This window comes from Rhea americana, unplaced genomic scaffold, assembly GCF_003343005.1.
Source record: "Rhea americana isolate MKP2758 unplaced genomic scaffold, rheAme1 scaffold_12, whole genome shotgun sequence".
Lineage (NCBI taxonomy): Eukaryota > Metazoa > Chordata > Aves > Rheiformes > Rheidae > Rhea > Rhea americana.
Window position 1 is genome coordinate 6,787,875 of NW_028185261.1, and position 22,465 is coordinate 6,810,339.

Consider the following 22,465-nt stretch of genomic DNA (forward strand, 5'->3'; position numbering starts at 1 on the left):
GGCTCCCTGCTCCTGCTCCGGCCCTGCGCTTCCCCGCTCCGGCCCCGGAGCGTCCGTGTGCGAGCGAGGCGAGAGCGGCACTGAGAGCAGCAGCACGGGGAGGAGGAGGAGGAGGAGGAGGAGGGCTCCGTGCGGGAGGGCGGGGGGAGCGCTGGGGTTAGGGGGGGGAGAGGGAGGGAGGGAGGAGAGGGAGGGGGTGATCGCTCCCGTCAGTGACGCTCCCCTCCCCCTCCCCGCTGTGCCCGCAGCTCCCGAGAAGCCCGTGAAACAAGAGGAAATGGCTGCCTTAGACGTGGACAGCAGCAGCCACAGCGAGTACCTCCAGCACGGCAACGGCGCCGCCTCGGCCTCGGCCGGGGCGGCCGCCCCCCAGGTAAGCGCAGGCCCGGCCGGGCCGCGGGCCCCCTCCCCTCGCCGCGCCGCGCCTCGCCGCGCCCCCCCCCCCCCGCCCCGGGTGACACGTTGTGAGCGGGAGCGGGAGCCGGTGCCGCCGCCGCCGCCGCTTCCTGTGCGCGCGTCTGCGAGGAGCCCGGCCGCTGCCCCGCGCTAACCGCCACCCCCGTCTCTCCCTGAACCCGCCCCCTGTGGGTAGGACGCGCAGCCGTCACCGCTCGCTCTGCTGGCGGCCACCTGCAGCAAGATCGGCCCGCCGTCGCCGGAGGAGGATGAGGCCGCCGCCGCCGCCGCCGCCTCTCACTCTGCCGGAGCGGTGAGTGCCCGCCCCGCCGCTCTCGCACGGCCTGCCGGGGGGAGAGACGGCACAGCCAGCCAGCCCGCCCGCCCGGGGGGAGGGACGGGACACACGGCACTGCCCGCCCGGGGGGAGGGACGATAGCAGGGCCGACCTGCCAGGAGAGGGGTCCCCGGGCTCCCCTGCCTCTCCAGGAGGAGCCGGGCTCCCGGGAGGAGGCGGGAGCCCGGCTCCCCCCTCCCCCGCCGCTGGGAGCGGCGCCTTCGTTTACTTTCAAAACCGGGGGCAGGCGGGAAACCTCCCTCGCCGGGCCCTGGCACCGGCGCGGCTCGCCCGGCGCCCGCCGAGGCCGGAGGCATCTCACCTCCACCTGAGCGCGCCCGGCGGGCTGCCGGCCGCCGGCCGCCTCGCCCGGGCTGCAGCACAAAATGAAGGCTGGCTGTCGGCGGGGACGCCGTTACAAGTAAAATGGCTGTTTAGAAACGATCGCAGTGGCGGCGAGCTGCTTCCTGTATCAACGCTGTCTTTTCTAGGTACAGTTATCATGCGGCCCCTCGCACTGCAAACTGAATTTCTGTCCTTATCTCTCCTGTGCTGCCTGCTCTGAAAGGAGCCCTCATGACCTTGGGACCTTGTGTGATGAGATGGATCTTGCAGACTAGAAATCTACACTAGTAGAGGCTAGTTTAACCATCTCCGTAACAAGAGGCTTACAGAAACCTCTCTGTGTTCCTTAACTGGTCAAGCTAAATTTTTTTTGACCTGTGCTCATAAAGCTTGACATAACCACAGTGAGTTAATAGAGGTAAAGTGTTTTTAAGTAACTGATGTCTAAAAACGTTGGTATGTAAGAAGACCATTACTAGCTATGTTTAATATGACGCAATTAAGTGTTCTTTGGTCCTAGCCCTAAGGAAATCGCATGTATTACCTCATTACAGAAAGGATTTTAAAACAAGCAGGAAAAAATCACTTTTTTGTTTTTAAAGCAGGTCTGTTGTTTTTTAAACTTGTTATACCGTAGTCGTGGACATATTTGGGGTTCTGCAGATTGAAAAAAGACTGCAAAGCACTGTACTGGTGGACCAAGTAGCTTTGGAAGACTTCTGACAAATGTCAAAACATTAATGATAATGTTAAATTTACTAAGTGCTTGGGAGCTAAACTTTAAAATGTTTGACAGTTTCACCTGTATGTTTTGGCGTGCTTTGCATAAAGGGGAACTGAGGCAAACTAGTTGTCTGTGGTCATGCAGCAGGATGAAGGCTAATGACAGAGAATACTTTTAAAAATCTTTTTAGGCACCTCACAATGCCCAGATACCTGTAAAATTTTGTTGCATAATACCAGATGTACACAGTTCTGCACAGTAGAAGGTCAGATCTTTCTTGCATAAACATGTACATTGATATATGAATGATGCTTATGTAATAGTGTTTTCCCCCTGTATCTACCTTAAACCTGGTGCCATACTGAAGCTGGAATCGTGCATTTTGAGACTGAGTTGATTGCTTAGCATGAGCAGTGCTAGGACTGAATGGGTGTTGGTGTGCTGGTACTGGGCAAGTAGTTTCTAATAGTTCTAAACAGACAAACTAGTTCCAAAGTAGAACATTATTCTAATTCATCTACATTAGAACATTATTAAATTCATTTACAGCTATGTTTATGTGTAAAGGGGCTTTTTCTGGGCAACATGGAAGTAATTTATGTGAAGCTGAAACCTTGGTTAAAACTAAATGTAAATGCAAACACACTTAATACTTTTCAAACATGGAGATGGGCCCATCCCATGGATCTGTTATAGCACTCTGATCATTCTTACTCTCCTACATCGTTTCTCTTGAATGATTCTGAATGTTATGGGTGGAAACTAAATATAAATTGAAGCAGATAACTATAGTAACTGAACTAGACACTGAAGTTAATTAAGATGACCTTAATAACGGAAGGGGAGGGAGTAAAGTCCCTGAAACATGTTCCTTGTGAAAAACAGGATGCTGAAAGGGATTAATGCAATAAAGATTTTCCTGGTCTCCAAATGCATCTTACTGAGGGGTGGGAGAAGGAGAGAGGATCCAAAAAGGTTTCAATTTTAGATGCCTGGTAACACGTGTGGAAAACAAAACTTATATGCATGGACACAGGTTTGATCTTCCTAAGAACTGCAGTGCTCTCCCATTTCCCAGGATTACTGATGTATCTGGTTGATCCATGTGTATGGGTCAGAGTGCCTAACTTAGCAATTGGGATGCAGTCCTTTCCCAGTATCTTCCATACTTGGAATGTAGCTGTGACTGCTGCATATCTGGTAGAATTCTCACGCTGTGTAAGCAGACAATAGAAGATAAATGCGTAAAGGCATTTACTTCTAGAAGCAATAGAACAGCTTTCACATATAAGTATAGCAGAGCTGTGTTCTAAGGTTATTTTGTTAATGTTTTACTGACATTCACTTGGTAGGAAATGGCAAGGCTGAGGAGAGTATGCTAGACTAGTCGGTTACTGTACACCGCTTCTCTGTCTGAAGTGGTATGTTGTGGCTGCTCCCTAAGAGACCAGGAGAATGACTTAAAAACAACAGCAGCAGCAGCAACAAAACTCCCATAGGAATGCAGGGAATATTGAATGTCTAGGATTTGGGGAGGAGCTGAAGCAAATGCGGTCATGTTTGCTGTGATCTACTTGGCCCTGCTCTGAGCCCAGGGATTGGATTAGATGACCTTCAGAGGTCCCTTCCAATTGAAATTGTTCTCTGATTCTATGTCTGGATACCACTTTTATGCCACATAAATGATTACAGTGGAAATAAAGAGACTAGTGCACATGGTAACTGCTAGGTGTTAAAAGCAGGTCAAGAGGATAGTTTACAGAACTAGATTCAACCCTCTTCTCTATTTGGTCCTTTATCAGTGAACTGGGCAGACTATCTTTAGTCCACAACTTGGCCCAGGATTCTGGTTAGAGCTGTACTTATATCTGGATGAGAAAACATCAGCAGACATTACTGTTGATCGTGTCTTTGTACATTGATGCTGGAGACTGCAGTCTTTCTGCTTTGGCTTTGCTACTGTGATTTATCCTCTCTGCGAGTATCTGACACCAGTGTTTTGTGTTCTATCTACTTGTATTTGGTTTTAATGTTTCGTTTTAATTCTGGAGTTCACAACCCCCCTACCTGAGACACTTTATCGTAGTGACATAATTGTGTATCCGTGGTTGGTTCAAATGCTTGTTGTGGAAACTTCTTCGCAGATTATTCCTGCCTACTTGTATGTATGAAGCCTTGTTGGAATGGCATGTGCAGCTGCCTGACCTAGAATGACAGCCCATGTATTTTGACTTCTCTGGCTGTGTTTCTCTTTAGGGAATTTGAAGTCTGAGAAGTTTTAGTTTTTTTATTTATTTCTCACTGAATACTTTAATATTCTTGATTTTTTGTTTAGTTGTAAACACTTATGCTCTAGTTTTATTTCAGTTGAAACATCTGCAAAGATTTTAGCATGAAGTGAAGAGGAGAAGCAACAGAGAAGATGGGAGAGCAGTGCATAGGGAAGGAAAGAGGAAGTAGATTCTAAAATTTAGGTCCAGCAAAGTCTTGATGGTTAGATGATTGTTTAAGAAGCTACAGAGTGGAGAAGGTAACTGATTGCGTGCGTGCTCTTACTTCATTGGAATGCAGAGTAAAAGAGATTCTCTTGAGCTAACATGTTCCCAAGGGTCATTCTTACAGCTGTGGTAGGCATGACTGGGATGGGTGTAGATACAGTTCAAGACTGATGGGGGTGTAGGGTGGAAAGACTGATAGATAAATTAAGAAAACCGGCAGGCTGGCTGAGAAAGCCATCGGCTCTGACAGCTGCCAAAGAATGGGAGTTGTCAGAGTTGGCTGTTCCAGTTGTGGCAGAAGTAGCTGCATCTAGTGCTCTCCAGGCTGTCTTTGGTTTAAAAAAGGGGGGGGGAGGGGAGAGGAGGGCAGGAGATTTGGTGGGGAAGTGACAATACATGTAAATAATTTGTGGAAAATTAACGTTTGGAGAGGTTAGTAGTTAAAAATATGGCTAAAAATGAATATCGCTTCTCTATTGTAGACAAAGCATTTTGTGTTTTTTACAAATAAAGGTTGGAGTGTTCTAAGACTGCTATGGAGCATCCTGAGCTTTAGAATTGGATATCAGGGCTTCACAAAACTTGATGAAAATCTAGAATTTCAGTTTATGTATGCCTTGGAGCATTACTTCAATTATTTGAGAAGCTGTCTGCTTAATCTCAGTTTGTGTGGAAACTGGGATTGTTGATAGGATAAGTTAGAGAAATGTGAGGGTATTTTAAATTTCATGTTTTGCAGTTGGCAAAAATACGGATTAATGCCATGTGCCGTAGTCATACATACTTTTTGGTCCTCTGACCTATGTAATGATTCTGATGACACTCCAAATAAAGCTGTTCTGACATTCATTTTTCTCCTTTATGGATGATAATATAGCTCCTGATGCTAAACGTCTTGCTGCAGACAGCTGCGCTAAAATGCGTTCAGCCACTGTAGAAAAGTCTGCATGGTATTGTTCTGTCTCTGTTTTATATTTGTGCAAAACTGACAAGCGTCAGGTAAAAAGTAATGCCTAACAGTATTTTCCTTTCTCAGTTGCTGTCCAGAAGCTCACCTTTTAAAGTGTTGATCCATTTTCCCATTCTAATGATGTCTTCTTATTGCTGAATCAGAACTAAGCGTAGAAGTTCTTCTACAGCTTCTTTAAGGCGGGTCTTAACATTCTGTTTTTATTCCTTCTTACAGTTTTAGATGTAATAGAGCAACTATGAAAACATACACATTTAAAAATATTTATGTATTTAAAAACAACATGAAGAACGTATATGAAGAAGTAGTCTCAGATATTCAAACACTGGTTGGAAATGTGAAATGTCATAGAAACGTTTCATAGAACAGTTGAGGCTTGAAAAGACCTGTTGAGATTCAGTTCAACCCCATGCTCAAAACAGGGTTGACTAGAGCAAGTTGCTTAGGACTGTGTCCAGGATTTTGAATGTCTCCAAGGATGGAGATTCCACAACTTCTCTTGGAAACTTTTCCAGTGTTCAATCACCATTACAGTTTAAAAACAAAACAAAACTTATATTTAAATGGAATTTCTTATATTTCAATTTGTGCCCATTGTCTCTTGTCCCTTCACTGGGTACCACTGAGAAAAGTCTGCCTCTGTCTTCCTTACAGCCTTCCAGTCAGGCAGTTATATAAACTGACGAGATCTGCCCTGAGCCTTCTCTTCTTGAGGCTAAACAGTCCCAGCTCTCGCCTTTTATGTCAAATGTTCTTTTGCTTATCTTGGTGGCCCTTAGCAAGACTCACACCAGTGTGTCCATGTCTTTCTTTTACTGAGGACCCCATAGCTGGACACAGTGCTCCAGATGTGGTCTTACCAGTGCTGAATAGAAGGGAAGGATCACCTCCCTCAGCCTGTCAGCAATGCTCTTCCTAATGCTGTATGCCCACCTTTGCTGCAAGAGCACATTGCTGGCCCACATCCAGCTCTCTGGCCACCAGGACACCCAGATCTTTTCCTGCAAAGCACTTTACAAATGGCTGGCTCCCAGCCTGAACTGGTGCATAGGATTATTCCTCCCCAGGTGCATGACTTTGCATTTCTCTTCATCTCTTTCCTGATAATTCCTGTTTGGAATGGAGAATTCCATTTCTCAGACTGTCTAGGTCTGTCTGAATGGCAGCATAACCATCTGGTGTATCAACCCCTCCTCCCAGTTTTGTACCATCTGCAAACTTGCTGAAGGCACGCAGTGTCCCACTGTCTAGGTCATTGATGAAGGTGTTAAACCGTGTTGGCCYAAGCGTCAACTTCTGGAGTATGCTACTATTGACTGACCTCCACCTGCACTTTGTACCATTGATCACTACACTTTGAACCTGACTGTTCAGCTAGTTTTCAGTCTGCCTCACTGTCCACTTACCTAGCCAGTTTTCATCTGTTTATCTATAAGGATGTTACAGGAGATGGTATTGAAAATTGAGATAAAAAAACATCTCACCCTTATCTACCAGACTGTTTATCTCATAGTAGAAGGCTGTCAGGTTGGTTAAGCATCATTTCTCCTTCATAAATCCATTTTGACTACCTTGATCACCTTCTTGTCCTTCRTATGTTTGGAAATAGAAACAAATATTTGTTTCACTGTCTTCCCTGGGATCGAGGTGAGGCTGATCAGCCTGTAGTCCTCAGATCTTTCTTCTTGCCCTTTTTTATGATTTGGTAGAGCCTTTGGCACCTGAGTTGAAGGCATAAGGAAAGCAAACCATTTAATGCAAACTCTTACTCAAAATTCTAGTTAGTCATGCAGCTAAATACAGATTATTATTAAAAAAAAGACATTACAAACAATCTGGTTAAAAATGCCTCCTTCTTGCAGTGTCTCATTCATTAATATTGTAGCTTCTTGTTTCTCCTAGGGACGTGTCAGGGACATAATGTTTTAGTTTAGACAGGTTGTGAACTTTTAGTGATAAAAACGGGCTAAAAATTTGAAGTTTTTGGCCCAGTTGTCTATCTCAAGCAAAAAGAGGTACATCTTCCTTAATTGAGATAGTATTTAAGCATTAGATTTGTTTTACCAAATCTTTTAAAATAACATTTTAAGCAGCCTCAGCTAATACTTTCCCCCAAAACAGTATTTGCTTCTCTTAAACTTTTGATACAGGTTAATGTGTTTCTCTGAATTGAATGGCTTCATTGGCAGAGGGCTGAAACATGCAACAGAATTAATTTGGCTTGACAGCAGCTTTGTGTCGATTGAACCACWGTGACTGGTGTTGAGCATGTTCTTAACCTATGGCAAATATAAGATAGAATGTATTAGCTCATACCTTAATGAAAGAGTTGAAGCAAGTGCATTTTATCTTAATGTTTGTAATAACCTAAGAATGCACAGATAGTTTCCTGTAGCTTGGTAAACACATGGTATTAAATTCATGTGTTAGAGCCCTAACTCTTTCGTAAAACAACAATTTGGATGAGACACTGGCCAGTCTTGTTCATTGGGTATGTGATGCTTCATCAGATTTGCTGATGCTTTTGCTCCAGGACTAATTGGGGCAAAAGTGACTTTCTGAAAAGTGGGCAGTAAAAGCAGTCCACAGCAGACTGGTACAGATGAATTAGTTCTTCAGCAAAAAAATAGTGATTGCTCAATGGCATGTGTCTGGTTAATCATGTCTGGCTTGTTGAAATGCATGAGCCTACAACATGTATGGAGGGATGACATTTCTCCCTTTCCAGTTTTACTTTGGTGAAGGATATCCTAGTCCCATGCTGACATGTTTTAAGTCACCTTTTAAAGGTGTTTATCTTCTGTGTGTGTTAGTCTCTTGTCATCTTCTTTATTTAACTTAAGCTTCCTTTAGTTTCTTCTGAATGGGTTGAACAATATGCAATTACTAGTATCACCTCTTACTCTTCAGGGATGAGAATTTCAGCTTAGGGAGAGAAATCACATTATGATACTTACTGCAGATTATAAAACCTTATTAAAGAATCAAAAGACAAGCAGCAGCAGCAGTTGCTGCTTCCACTCTTTGGGGACACTTGACCTTTCTTCAGGCGAACATACCACTTGATTTCAATTCTTCCAGTGCCCCATTTAAGCTACTTCGTTGTTGTTGTTGCTCTGTTCCTGTCTCTTGTTTCCTGCTACTACTTTCAGTAAACTCCCGTTGCTTCCTGTTCTTTCCGCCTTGGCTAAGTGATGCTAATGCTGAACTTTCCTCAGAACTTTTTCCTTTCCTCTTGACACAGAACCTCTGAATTGCAACCATCTGACCTTTTCTTAAAAGAATGGCTTATAAATAACTGCTGTCTGTCTATCAGTTCTTAAGGATAAGACTTGTTGCTTTATGTCTATCCTTTAAGTATTTCTCACATACGTTTGAGAGACAGAAATCACACGGTTGAATTTAGGATTATGCTCTAAGGATCAATAGGTATGTGGGCTGTAGATGCTTATATGTCAGTGGTAGGACTTTGAGGAACTAAAATAATTCTTAATGGCTTGTGGATGTAGATGATTGCTACCCTTTATTAGGAAAAGGACACCCAAGAAATGTCCTACCAGCTCTTCAATCTTTGAGAAAGGGTGTAACAATTGAGCTTGTTATGACAGAGCAATGACCAGTTGAGGTTAGAGATCATCCTTGAGTAGTCTTTACCATAGAGTTTTTTTTCCTGCTTTAATGCTAGTAATTTTGATAGATTCCAGAGAGCTKCTTGAAGACTTCAGCCTCTTCTGCCCCTCCCTCCTCATGATTCATCTGGCAGTCCCTGATATAGCCAGCTGTAAACGCAACATGTGAATAACAGGCGTTACATATACCATGTGTAGCATAGCTTCGCATGCATGACCATGCTGCTTCTCCATGGATTGTGAAGTGTGTCTGTTAAGAAAGTGGCTATATTGAACTAAAACCCTTTCAGAGCAGAGTTGGGGGAAGATTTTAGAGCATTTGCAGAAAGGTGAGGAGGATTTTTGTGCTCAAAATGAAAATGGTAAAGGCCACTGAATGGAGATGTGGAAATCAAGATATATTGGTGGAGGAGGGGAATAATAATAATAAAAAAAAAGTAGGCCATTTCTGTATTGTGAGGGAGATAGGTTGATTTTAAACTTTCGCTGGAGGGGATGTTCTTTGTATTGATATACCGTGRTTTATTAAGTCAGTCCAGTTGTAGCCTAAACATTCAACATTTGGTTGTACACAGCAGTCTTAAATCAGCAAGGAATTATATCAGACTTTTAATGGTTCCTATTACTTTTATTTTCCTTGTTGTTTTAATGGATATGATCAACATGTTATATGTTTATTTTATAATAGCACAGGTCAAAGGTTTTTTTTTGCTTTTTGTATTTTGTGATTGCTGTTTACTTATGACTTTTCTCAGTCTTCTGATGTGTARTAAAATGTTCAGTTAATAAATATTTATGTACTGGTAGACTGATTAGCTATGAACTTTCTTTTCAGCGTCTCAGCAACCAGTAGCTGCATGTATTATTACTCAACATCAGAGTATAAAGCTAATGTGATAGAGGAAGGTGAATTTTTTTTGCCTATTTCTAGGTAGGATGGTACATTATAGAATATTGCAGAAGTTTTTCTAATCTCATAAATGATAAGCTTGAAATACTAAAGGATTTAAATCCAATCTTTATATGAAAGTATAATCAGCATAAGAAAGCGTTGTAGAATGAGATTACTGAGACCCCCTTTTCTCCTCTGATCTTTAAAGCATTAAGATCCTGAAATTAGTTGTTTTTGATGATTCAGTTTATTATTTTTACAGCTATTAAAAAGTATTTAGAACCAAGATATGGGTTTTCTTATCAGAAAATAATAAAATTCATATTTAAAAAATAAATATACACACTTCAAATTTTTTTTGTGTGTATATAAACATTTCAGTCTTGGAGCTCAGAATAGAATAAGAAAGTGAATCTAGCTAGGGCTTTGCCTAGCTTAGATTGTGGAGTAAATGTACTCTGATGCATGGCACAGGATTAACTCAGGCTGGCTAAATCTCAATGACATGTTAGACAWGTGACATGTTAGACGACAGTTGGCTATGTGTTGTTTTTGGCATATCCAGGTTTCATCCTAAAGGAAATCAGAGCACAGCATCAGAAAGAAGCTATGACATGCTCTGGTAGTTCCCCTAATAGGAACGATCATAGAATCAGAGCAAAAGGACACACTAGCTTTTCTTTCTATGTACTGCAAACTCTGCCAAGAAGACCAAATCAGTTTCACAGTTAATGCTGAATGAGTTGTAAGATAAGTCACTTATTTGTTACTAAATATTAAGTCATTCCGTTGATTTACTGTAGGACCATAGAACAAATCAGGAGAAACTTACCTACATGATTTTAAATTGATGGTTGTTTAAAATACCGTGTTGTTGACTACGCAAATCTGGGCTAAGCATTGCAGGATATTAACTCTAATTCTTAATACTCTATTCTGAAAAAGCTTGCTTTGGTAAAGAAAGGTAAGTGCAATTTACCTTTCCTTTACTGAATAAGAAACAAAGGCATAGTACATCAATCTTTAGGGTTCTTTAATCATTAACCATCCATGGATCGTTCTGAAACATTGACCTTTTCTATTGTTCCAACTTAATGAAGATAGATTTTTTTTTCTAACAGATACATATGACTAATCCAACTGTGATTTCAGTGTAAAAGTCCTTAGTTCTGGAGGCCTTTTTGTGCTAGTGAAACCATAACTCATGTAAGCCTATAAAAGCTAAGACTTTCTTACATGCAATTTGAAGAGGGGCTATGTAGTCTTCCCAACTCTGTGACTAAGCTATCTTTTAACACTATGTTGCTGAGACACATGCACACACATAATGTGCACAAGAACACACAGAGTCGGTATGCACAAGCACAAACACACACAGTCATAATATGCACGTGCACCCACTAGAGAGCCAAAAAAGCAATGAGGCTCTAGGAGGAGGTATGGGTGACATGGCTTCGCTGCATTTAAATGCAGTAGATGTTGGGCTAGGTAAAGAGTACAGCTGAGTCCCAGGATAACCTGATGATGATAGCTTCAGCATCTCCTGCCAGCTCCCTTCTTCCCACAGCTAGGGATTTGGATTATTCAGCAGCCCCCACACCAGAATAACCCTGCTGCTGGTCATGTGATGTAGCCATGGCACAGGAGCTGCATTTGACCTGCTTGAGAGCCACATGCAGCTCCAAAACCACAGGTTGGTTACCCTGACTTAGGCATTAGCTCACTTACCAACTCTGTATTTTGTAGTTCTAATCCAGTTGCTGTTGTTTATATGGGCTGCACTGCATGTTTTTCAGTAGTTCATCTATCTCTAGTGTTAAATTGCATGATTGTTCTAGCATGTAATCTGTATGTCTTTTGTTCTAATTTTTTCTTTTCTTTTTTCTTTTTTTATTCAGACAGGGGATTTGGCTTCTGTACAATTAGCAGGAACTCCAAATAGATGGGAGGTCTTGTCTGCAGCTCCTGCCACTATAAAGGATGAAGCTGGTAATATAGTACAGATTCCAGGTGCTGCCACAGTAACTTCAAGTGGGCAGTATGTCCTTCCTATTCAGAGTTTGCAAAATCAACAAATCTTTTCTGTTGCACCAGGATCAGATTCATCGAATGGTACAGTGTCTAATGTACAGTATCAAGTAATACCCCAGATCCAGACGGCGGATGGTCAGCAAGTTCAGCTTGGCTTTGCAACCTCTTCTGATAATAGTGCTATAAATCAAGAAACTAGTCAAATTCAGATCATTCCTGGCTCAAATCAAACCATAATTGCCTCTGGAACACCGTCAACTAACATTCAGAATATCTTATCACAGTCTGGTCAGGTCCAGGTTCAGGGAGTTGCAATTGGTGGTTCTTCTTTTCCTGGCCAAGCACAAGTAGTTGCTAACGTCCCTCTTGGACTGCCAGGAAATATTACTTTTGTACCCATCAATAGTGTTGATCTAGATTCTCTGGGACTTGGCAGTGGTTCTCAAACGATGACAGCAGGCATTAATGCAGATGGGCACTTGATAAATACTGGACAGGCCATGGATAGTTCAGATACTTCTGAAAGGACTGGTGAGCAAGTTTCTCCTGAAATTACAGAAACCACCACTGATAATGACTTGTTTGTGCCAACATCATCTTCATCACAGTTGCCCGTTACCATAGACAGTTCAAGTATATTGGAACAAAATGCAAACAACTTGACCACAACTAGTGGCCAAGTTCACAGTTCTGATCTTCAGGGAAATTACATCCAGACATCAGTCTCTGATGATACGCAGGCTCAGAATATTCAGGTCTCCACAGCACAGCCAATTGTACAACACATACAGCTTCAGGAGTCTCAGCAGCCAACCAGCCAAGCCCAGATTGTACAAGGTATTGCGCAACAGACAATCCATGGTGTGCAAGCAAGTCAAAGTATATCGCAGCAGGCTCTTCAAAATCTTCAGCTGCAGTTGAATCCTGGAACTTTTTTAATTCAGGCACAAACAGTGACCCCTTCTGGGCAGATAACCTGGCAGACATTTCAAGTGCAAGGAGTTCAGAACTTGCAGAACTTGCAAATTCAGAATGCACCCGGTCAACAAATAACTCTAACACCTGTGCAGACTCTCACTCTTGGTCAAGTTGCAGCAGGTGGGGCGTTGACGTCAACTCCAGTTAGTCTAAGCACTGCTCAATTGCCAAATCTACAGACAGTTACAGTAAACTCTATAGATTCTGCTGGTATTCAGCTGCATCAAGGAGAAAATGCTGGCAGTCCTGCAGGTATTTACTTTACTCTTTTGTGTAAAATTAGTTTTTCTTATTGCATGTAGTTAATTTGAATGGTGATAACTGTAAGATTATTGTCTTGCTACAGAAGCCTACAAAATACAATGGGTTAAATAAAGTCATGTTAGCTTTTATTTGAAACTACTGTTTCACAAGAAACTGTAGTAATGATGGAATGTATTCCCATCCCACTTCTTAAGCTATACRTTCCTTTAATTCTCTACTGGTCATATTAGTTAACAGCACTTCTAATACAATGTCTAAGAATGTTTGTAAGTATAATAAAACAGAAAATCTGTATTCTAAATTGAGGAGGGGGAAATCTGACCRTCAGCTACCACACTTCCAGGACAGTGGTGTCATTAACATACCCATTCCTTCCCAGTCCTGAATAGATCAAGTTTTTTGGAAGATCTATTGCTATTGTTTTTTAATTTCTGAAAATCTGTGGACCTCTGAGGTACTATTATTGATCTAGTATTTTGTTAAATTAATTTCTTACTGATTTAATATCAGCATAACTAAGATGTACAAAGCTCATATAAGCAGAAGGGAAATAAGCATGCAAACATCAAAATGATGGGTATGCTTAAGAACATGCATGATATTCCAGTACTACTTATTTGTATTATGTTTCAGTATGTACAAATATTAATGGTAACCTTCACAATGTGTTTTATCTCTGTGAGCAGATAAGAAATATAATTTTCTTAAATTARGTTTTTCTTAATGGAAATTAAACATGCGTGCTTATTTTAGGTAAAAGAACATATAAGAGGTGATTGAGRTTCAAGACATCTTGCTGTACCTGAAGGTGTTTAATCACATCTATGGGGTAATCTGATAATTTAGGCCTGATAAAATAGGCCTGGTAATCTGGGAGAGAAATACAATAAATAATAGCTTGGAAAACACTAGATTTACTAKTTGTGAAGTAGTAAACTAGTTGTTTACTAGTAGTTCTAATCACATGAACTAAGGCTCTGGTTCATTACTTTAACATTTATGGTTCACTATCTTAAAACATAAATGTATGTATTGTATGCCCATTTAAATATGTGAGAAGGATGCAATTTCAAGTTTAAAAATGCCAAGAGAAGCTGCTGAATTGGTATTCTTTCAAGGCCTACTCATTATAATCCTTACATGGTTACTGCCTTTGGTAAATTCTCTGTCAGGAAGGTGGCATTCCCTTTGGAATCTAAAATTTGAATTTAAAATAATAATCTGGGATGTTTTTCTAGTTCTTTTTGTTTTGGAAATGACTTCTATGTTACTGACTTATCAAGGAAAAATTACCTAGGCCAGTTGTTTCTGCTCTTCATTGGTTTGCAGGCAACAGCGCTTAACAAGATGAGTRTGTTGCTCGCAGCATTAGCCATGGCTGGTAAACTTGATTCTTAACTTTTCCCTGTGACCACAGAAATGTTAGTTTGTYTCTGTTGCATCTTGTTACTGATGAGGAGAGTGGGTCTAGAGATTAGTAGCAAAGTGCATGTATTTTGCATGGTATTATAGCTAAACTCAAATGTCTATGTAACACTTAGAAATAAGAGCCTTATCGCTAATATGAAATATAAGAGGGATCAGAACTGCTTCATTTTTTCAGGTTTGTATTTGGTGCAGGATCAGTAGATCATGTTATTGCTTATGGAGTGACATAGAAGAAACTTGAGAAGAAAGATAAAAAGGGAAAGCAGAGAGGAGGAACCAAAAGAAAAGACATGTGAGAAAGAAGTGGAACCTGCTGTGGTGTTAGTCTCTTGACTCTCCTTAAGAGGAGAGTGTTTTAATACTTGTTCATAATCAAATGCAATGGCATTCTATCAACCATTTCTTAGCTATGTTTTCCTGTAAGGAATCTCCTATGTGAATGGAAGTGAGTAAATGGAGTATATGAAATGTGATCAAATAAGCAGAAATAGTAGGTGAATAGCAGAAACTATTGCCTGAAGTGAATGGCTATGAACAGCTGGTTGTATTAGAGATGGGGTGGAGATTTACAGTGACATTTTGCCTGCATGTCTAGAAATAGTGAATGAACTGGAAGATATTAAAACTGTCATCTCGTAAATTTGGGAAGAATTTAATTGGTCCCTCCTTATTACAGGAAACTCGCTTTTTTTATCAGTATAAAATTGTTTCTAACTAACAGAATCAGACTGAATTTTCTCAACTGACCTTCAGTGTGTTTTCCATATTCATCTGGTATTTTGTCCGTATCAGAGTGGCTAAGTACTATCTCAGTTATCTGCTGTTGTTCAGTGGTGGTGGTCTTATTTATTATAACTCTCTACAGTATGGTATGGCAGCCTTTCTTTAGACTAAAGAATAAGTATGCAAGTAGGTGAAGATAGTGGATGATTTTATTGGAGTGGGAAAATACATTGCTCTTCTGACCTGTAAATAAGGAAAACTAGTTTAATTTTAAATTGAAAGAGGGAAGATAYGTGGTAGGAACAGCAGAATGAGAGAAGTTAAAGCTAAAGAGAGGTTACTTCATTCCTCATTTCTGCAAATTTCCAACATGTTTTGAAGTGAGATGAGAAGAATTTATCTCTTATTTTTTCCCCCCTTCAACATGAGTGAAGTGCATGCAGAAATGCCAGTGAAAATAATGTTTTCCCTCCAGTCAGGCTGTATTTTCTGTTTTCACTTAGCAGAACTTTTTTTACTTGAGGCAAAATAGTATGAGTCTGGGTCATTATCTGAAGTCTGAATAAAAAATACTGCTCTGTTAGCTGTGTAGCTGTGAAAATTGTAGGTTCTGCTTCAGAGTTTGGAAACTTCGGCCTGTTTTACAAARGATGTTCTTCTAGGCCTTGCTATCCAGATAATCAATGGAAGACATCTTTAATGTTCTTACGAGTGTTTGAGAAAAAATGTCTTATCCTAGATCCTACACTGTTTACATAATAGAAGGTCTTTGCAACCCTAATTTGAAACTAAATTTTGTCTTGTTAATATACAGTTTGAAAAATGTTYGGTAATTTTACTTCTAACAAAATGTCTGCCTTACCAGGCACGCACATGTAGGGCCTTCCATTTGCACTGAATTTATTTTTAAAAAAGTCTTAAATTAGCTTGTTTAGTCTCTCTCTGAATGTTTACTAGAGTTCGTATTACTCCTTATTGTGCTTTATTACTCCTTATTGTGCTTAGTGTTCTCTTGAGGTAGAGAGAGGAAGGGTATCAGTTGGTCATATCTGAAACTTTCTTCAGGACTGCTTTTCAAAACAAAAAGCTTTATCAAATTGTATTTGTGTATTTAACACTGGCAAAGAAATTAAGCTTTAGAAAGCTGTCCAGTAGTCTACTCCTCCTGTTACCATTTTGTAATAAAACACTGCATTGTCTGTAACAGAAAGGCATTATGCACACAGTTTGCATTACTCTTTAGCAACTTACCTGTCCAAGAAAGGTATTTATTTTTAGTCATCCTGTTTATACAATTCCTCCTTGAACACACATTTTACATGAAAWAACATTCCTTTTGGAAAAAAACCAGAGAATTAGTGAAATGTATTAACTTGTTTCCATCTTTCCTATCTTGTCAGTTTCTTCCATCTGAAAGAATTTTCAGATTTACCAGCTTTAATGGTTTTTTTTTTTCCTTAATATCATTGCCTATACAGAGGACACTTAATGGTGTTAACCAAAATCTAATTGTAATGGTGTCTCGGTTAAGTTAATAGTGCAGTGAATTACCGTTTTTGATTGATTGTTCCCTGGCAGTTTTACCAGCTCTGATCTAGGCTACTTCACTTTTTATTAAAAGTAGGATTTATTTTTTTTGGTACTCCTTTTGACTATTTCAGTAGCATCTGAAGAAGCTCATAGGTGAGCTGGAAAATAGCTTGTAGTTTTTTATTTTTATATAACACTATTTCTTTCCAAGATGGTGGTCTACAGTTGGAATAAAGTCAAAGGAGTTCCTCTCAACAGTTGACTCAAAGTGCCACAGCAAAACTGTGGTCTTCATTTCTAATGTCTTCCTAGCTCCTTCTCCTGCAGGCTTGTTTATAGACTCATGTGCTTGCTGCCATTGAATASAGTCGTGCCTGCTGATCAACTTGCACTGGTAGAGAGAGAGTAGGAGTGGTTGGCTGTTTGTTGTAGGGGCTTCATTCGGTTCCTGCCAGAACCTGAAGTTTATCATGGTGATATAAGTCTGAAATAATTCAGGTAGTCTAATTTTTGCCAAAAAATTGGCAAACAGTTTTCTAGGTAAATATTTTCCTAAGTGACTAACAACGTCTCTTTCATCTGCTGGTATCTTGTGAGGCAGAGGTCTACAATCTGTTAGATGAAATAAAAAAAAAAAAATTTGAAGAATGGAGTATTTACAGTTGTGTTYTTTGGGTTTTCTGTTCCTGTTTCTAACCTCTTTAATTTTACTTACAGTTTTGCAGTTCATTCTGTTATGGCACTTTTTATACCAGGYTTTTGAAAGAAGGGCAGGACGTCAACATGAAATTGAATCCAATTATTTAAAAAAATATCTTATGAAAGGCATGAAGTAAGCTGAAGCAATGATATTAAGTAAATATTTTCATCTGGCAACATCTGTTTTGGAATATCCCTTTTAAATTTGAGGCTATTTATTTAGCTTGCAAGGCATGAAATCAAAATAGTTAAAGAATGATTCTCCCACTGTTCTATTTTTAATACGAAAAAAATAAATTGGAAACTGACATATTTAAGTTAGTGCAAGAATTAGATCTATTTATGTACCAATCTTGGGTAAATAGTTTGCTTTCAGCATGCTTGAATTACATTCCCTACTTCTTTATTTTCAAAAGAAAATTAATAAACTGTAGAAGAATTAGATGATGATGCACTTATGTGTTTCACAAACTTGCTTGTGACAGCATATRGTAAATTATCTCATTTCAACTGTAAGAAAGTTTCCATAACTTTAATTAGTCTGATTTCKTTTTTTTAATGCCATATCTACTGCCATGGAATTGAATTGTGTTTTTTTATCTTGAAAACACTGAATTTTAGCATCTGCCCTCTGTGCTATATGTGCTGTTCCCCCCTCTACATTCCAAAGCAGCTGAGAATCTAATTCACTTCCTTCTTACAACCCATGGTTGTTTGTTTTAGGCTTAGAGATCCTCAGGATGATAACAAAAAATTCTCTTACCCAATTTGAGGTACTCACTCTTTTTCATTTTTGTCATATCCTTTTTTTATAAAATGTTCCTGAAACAAAAGGAAAACTCCATTATATATCTAGGGATGAATGGGGCGTATCCTTGAAGTTAGAGGCAAGGGATTTTATTTCCACTACTTCATTACCTGGAAAAGAAGGCTGAAAACCCATGCTCCATCTTTTTGCAGTCTCAGCACTTTCGGTCCTTTGTTTCGGGTTSCCTACGTCACCTTGCCTTCTGAATCTCCTCTTGGGATCATGTACTTTGGTCCAGAACTCTCAAGCTAACTTTTTAGGGCATCTGGCTCGTAAAAATCATCTGAAATTTCTACCAAGGACACTAGCAACTTTTTTTATAATACAATCCTATCTGTGATTGCCCTTTTGAAAAGACAACACTCTTGGTGATAGTTTAGATGAGAAGTTGTAGAGGGTGTCAGGTATCATTACTGCTTGCAGTAGACAGGTTGTTTCAAAAGGTAAAAATTTTTAAGGACAAAAGGAGTGAAAGAATTGCATTGTTGGTGACATACCCGCTTTATTATTTGTCATATGTAAGTGATAGTTCTCAGTCTACATTTAAAGTTCATGCCAATTTTTAATCCCTGTATTCAATGTTCATTTTGAATTTCAGTTTTCTTAATCTAAATACTATACTGTAATAAGTCCCTTGTTATGTAGAAGTCTCAGGTACATGACATCAACAGTGATGGCATTGATTTAAAAAAAAAAAAAAAAAAGGTATTGTTTTAGAATCCAGTACAGTCCCATCTTGAGTGGTATTAAATCTTTCTCTACTTCTTTTGAGTCCTTGTTTCCCCCTTTTCAGTATTATCCCAGTGATAGCTTTTTTTCTAATCCACTGGAGCATTCAGATGGTCCAAGGCTTACAGTATTAAAACTGCAGAGAACTCTTCAGTCATCTCTTAAAATTGCTGAATGAAAATTATTTTGATTTGTTGATACACTAAGTCTTTATTTTAGTAGCTTTTTTTAATCATAATCCTGATGTATTGTCAGTGGGAAGCATTTCATTCTCATCTAGTGATAGAACTATTATCTGGCCTTTATCCAAATACAGAACAGAAATACTTACTGAACAATTCTGCCTTCCTAAATTATTATTGACAAGTCTGTTGTTTGCCCCACTAACAATCTAATACTGTTATTTAAGAATACTTAATCCTGCTGTTCACAGAATTCTGTGTGTGTCCTCCTGCTTTCCTTATCTATTTTTGGAGTTCCTGGCTTGTGTTACATTGAGCATGATCAACATTTCTTACAGCTTTCTAGTTATCTCTTCTTACATTTTCAACCATGAGAAATAAAAAAGTAAGAGCAGGCTGCAGTGGGCATCACTCTCTGTAAGAATCCAAACTCTTGAGAATCTCTGTAGGCAACACATTTCAAAGAACCGCAGTTACTGTGGGCTAAGTAACTGTTCTTTGATGTGTAATATGTGTTGTGATAGTATTGGCTTACATAATCATTCAATTTGTAAATAAATGGYTTAGAATAATGTATAGAGTCACTTGGAGAGGTAGTATCTGATATATATTGCAAGAGATGACCTACAGCTGYATTTTTAATCATTTTGTTGGTACTTAAATGTTCAGTATGTGAGGTCCTGTTCTTGAACTTTGTATACACCAGCTGATTTCTTTAGAAACTTAAGATCTGATTCATAGCTGTTGAAATTAGATGATAATTTTTCAAGTTTAGTTTCTCAAATATTTCAAGGTAACATTCCCTGGAGTCTCTTCTATTGCCTTGTAATTTGTTACATAATAAAAAGTTCTCAGCTAAGTGCTGGGGAGTAAATCAAGGTAGAAGTTACTTGCTTTGTTGATTTTGCTGTCTGAAAGACTGGGACAGCTGGTGAGTTAAGAGTTTAATTTTGTTAATAACTGGGCTAGAGGAAGTTTAGTTTAGATGGAATAAACAAAGACTATTTCTGAGAAGTTGAGCATCTCTTCTTAAAGTTTCCTCACATCCAGAAATATAAGCAGTATGAGTAAAGGTATTGAGGGAGTGTGGGTTGCACTGTGGAGAAAGCTGAAAACCAAATCAACAACAGAAGATGGTAAGGAGATGAGAATTCACATCTGTTTTTTTTTKKGGGGGGGAGGGGGAAGCAGAAAGGGAAGCATCTGTCTGGAAAAATAAATGAACAGGCATGACATTACAAGACATTGAGATTGCAGGCAGACAATTTGTAATGCTGTGAGGGAACTGGTAAGAAGTTACGTGCGATCTCAGATTGAGATCTTGTAAAGCTTAATTGAGTGAAAAAGCATGGTGGCTTACGGCATCTAGGAAAAGAAGCTAAACTGGAAGCCCACAGCTTGGAGACAGTCACAAGAAATTCTGAGAATGCTGTTAGTGAGATTCTGCACAGTCTTTACGTGACAGACATACTCAAATATTAAGGTGATGGTAAAGCCTGCAAATGAAGCAGTTTTCCACTGCCCCCTTCCCCCTTCTCAGTTTATCCTCATTTTTTATGGTTGGTGGATAAACTAATAACTTTTCTCATAAATGAATAAGATGACATTTTCTTGATGTCCCAGTTGAGGCAGACCAAGATAGAGGGTAAGGCTTATTACCTCTCTTCTGATTCAGTTTAACTGATGCATTAATCTGATACATGATGAAATAAGTAAATGACCTGGCTGTTTTAGCAGGCAGCAGTAATTCTCTCTACACTAGATTATAGCTGAAACASACTCAGGAATATTTTAGCTGCATCTGCATCCTTTCAGTTTTAGTTACTTCTCTCTGAAGCTCTATAAACAAGTCTCCTAGTTATTATTTTGTTCACCTAATACACTTAATTTTGCTCCRTTTTTGTAGTTAGCTCTGGGTTTCCTGTGACTGTGAAATACTCCCTTTGGAACTGAATTACTGTACACCAAAATCCTAGTTTCAGTCCTTGGGGGGAACACAAAACCTAAAACAAATCTAGCTCAGTAAGTGCTAAGAAGAAGTTGAACAGAATATATGGTTTTCAGAATCTGTGGACAATTTGAAACAATMACTATGTCCAAATCTCCCCTTTACACTGATGTAGTACTAAGTCTTGAACTCAATGAATAAGTTGGAGCATACAGAAATGTGAAAGCATGGAAATAATAATAAAGAAAAACGTGACTTTCATTTTGCTTGAGTGTAATTGGTAGAAAATAAAAATTGACTCAAATTTACCAGTGTTTGCATCAGCTTGTCATGAGATATAGGAATTGTGGGGATTGTTYTGTGTTGATTTCTTTAGGCCCAACTTCTATTGCAGAGAATATGAGAAACCTAGTATTCTGTTAGTTAAGACTGAATTAGAATGGAGCCTGTTCAGAGAAGCACCAGAGGTAGATGTGGAATTGCTGCTATCTATATGAATTTGCATAATCTTCAGTTCCACTGCATTTGTGAAGACTTGTATCTTTTGTTCTTCTCCATGGTTTCTTCCTTCTACCACTCTTTTCTTTCTGTTGTCTAAATCACAGTGAGGACCTTCCCTTCTCATTATTCCCCTGCCCTGCAGATAGTGATGGAATTTTCTCTTATCTCTTGCAATAACATAAAACCTACTTGGAGAACAGCAGCTTCRTTGGTTTGAAGAATCTTGTTAAGGCTATCAGATTTTCACTGTGGGATTTGATGCAATCCATTCTAGCTGTACTATATCCTAGAAAGGCTCAATAAACACTTCATTTTGATAATTCTTTTAGTTTTGTTTTATGCAAAACATTCTGCATAATGAAATATTAAWAAGGCCTTTCTTTAGGGAAAGTCCTGTTTGTAAATTGCCAGTTTACATTGTACTCATCTGTGTGCCTAGAGTAGAAGATACTTTTTCTGAGTGATAGCTAAAGCAATAGCTGCAATTTYTATCTTCTAAAGATAACCTAGAAACACAATGCAAAAATACAATATTACTTCGGCTTTATTTCAAGAAGTTTTGTGATTTTTAAAATTTAAAATTGTTATATGTAGTTTGACTTTAGTGGTGCTGAGTCTTTGGAGGAGGCATACATTCTATAATTCAGTCCTTTYTCCTTGTTCATATTTCTTTTGAGGTATGTGCGTGTAATACTGAATTCAGCTACTGATTTTATAACTATATTTTGCATTAGTGTTTAATGTTAGTATGAGGATAATCGTGAAATTATCTTCTTAATATAATGACTGATTCTATCAATATTATTTCAGATTTTATTTATATAAATTCTGTTTTTATTTAAATGCACACTTC

General features: G+C 39.3%; 1 protein-coding gene across 2 annotated transcripts in view; it reads left to right on the forward strand.

The window, feature by feature from the left end:
- Window positions 1-241: 241 nt before the first annotated feature.
- Window positions 242-22,465, forward strand: part of SP3 (Sp3 transcription factor) — a 35,277-nt gene continuing 13,053 nt past the window's right edge. Inside the window, exons 1-4 of one of the 2 annotated variants that reach the window (XM_085322830.1) lie at window positions 242-373; window positions 593-709; window positions 11,690-11,780; window positions 11,886-13,052. In XM_085322830.1, coding sequence (XP_085178956.1) covers window positions 278-373; window positions 593-709; window positions 11,690-11,780; window positions 11,886-13,052 — 1,471 coding nt within the window. In that variant the 5' untranslated portion in view covers window positions 242-277. Of the gene's footprint in view, window positions 374-592; window positions 710-11,689; window positions 13,053-22,465 lie in introns of both variants that reach the window. The other variant, XM_085322821.1, reaches the window with a different exon arrangement.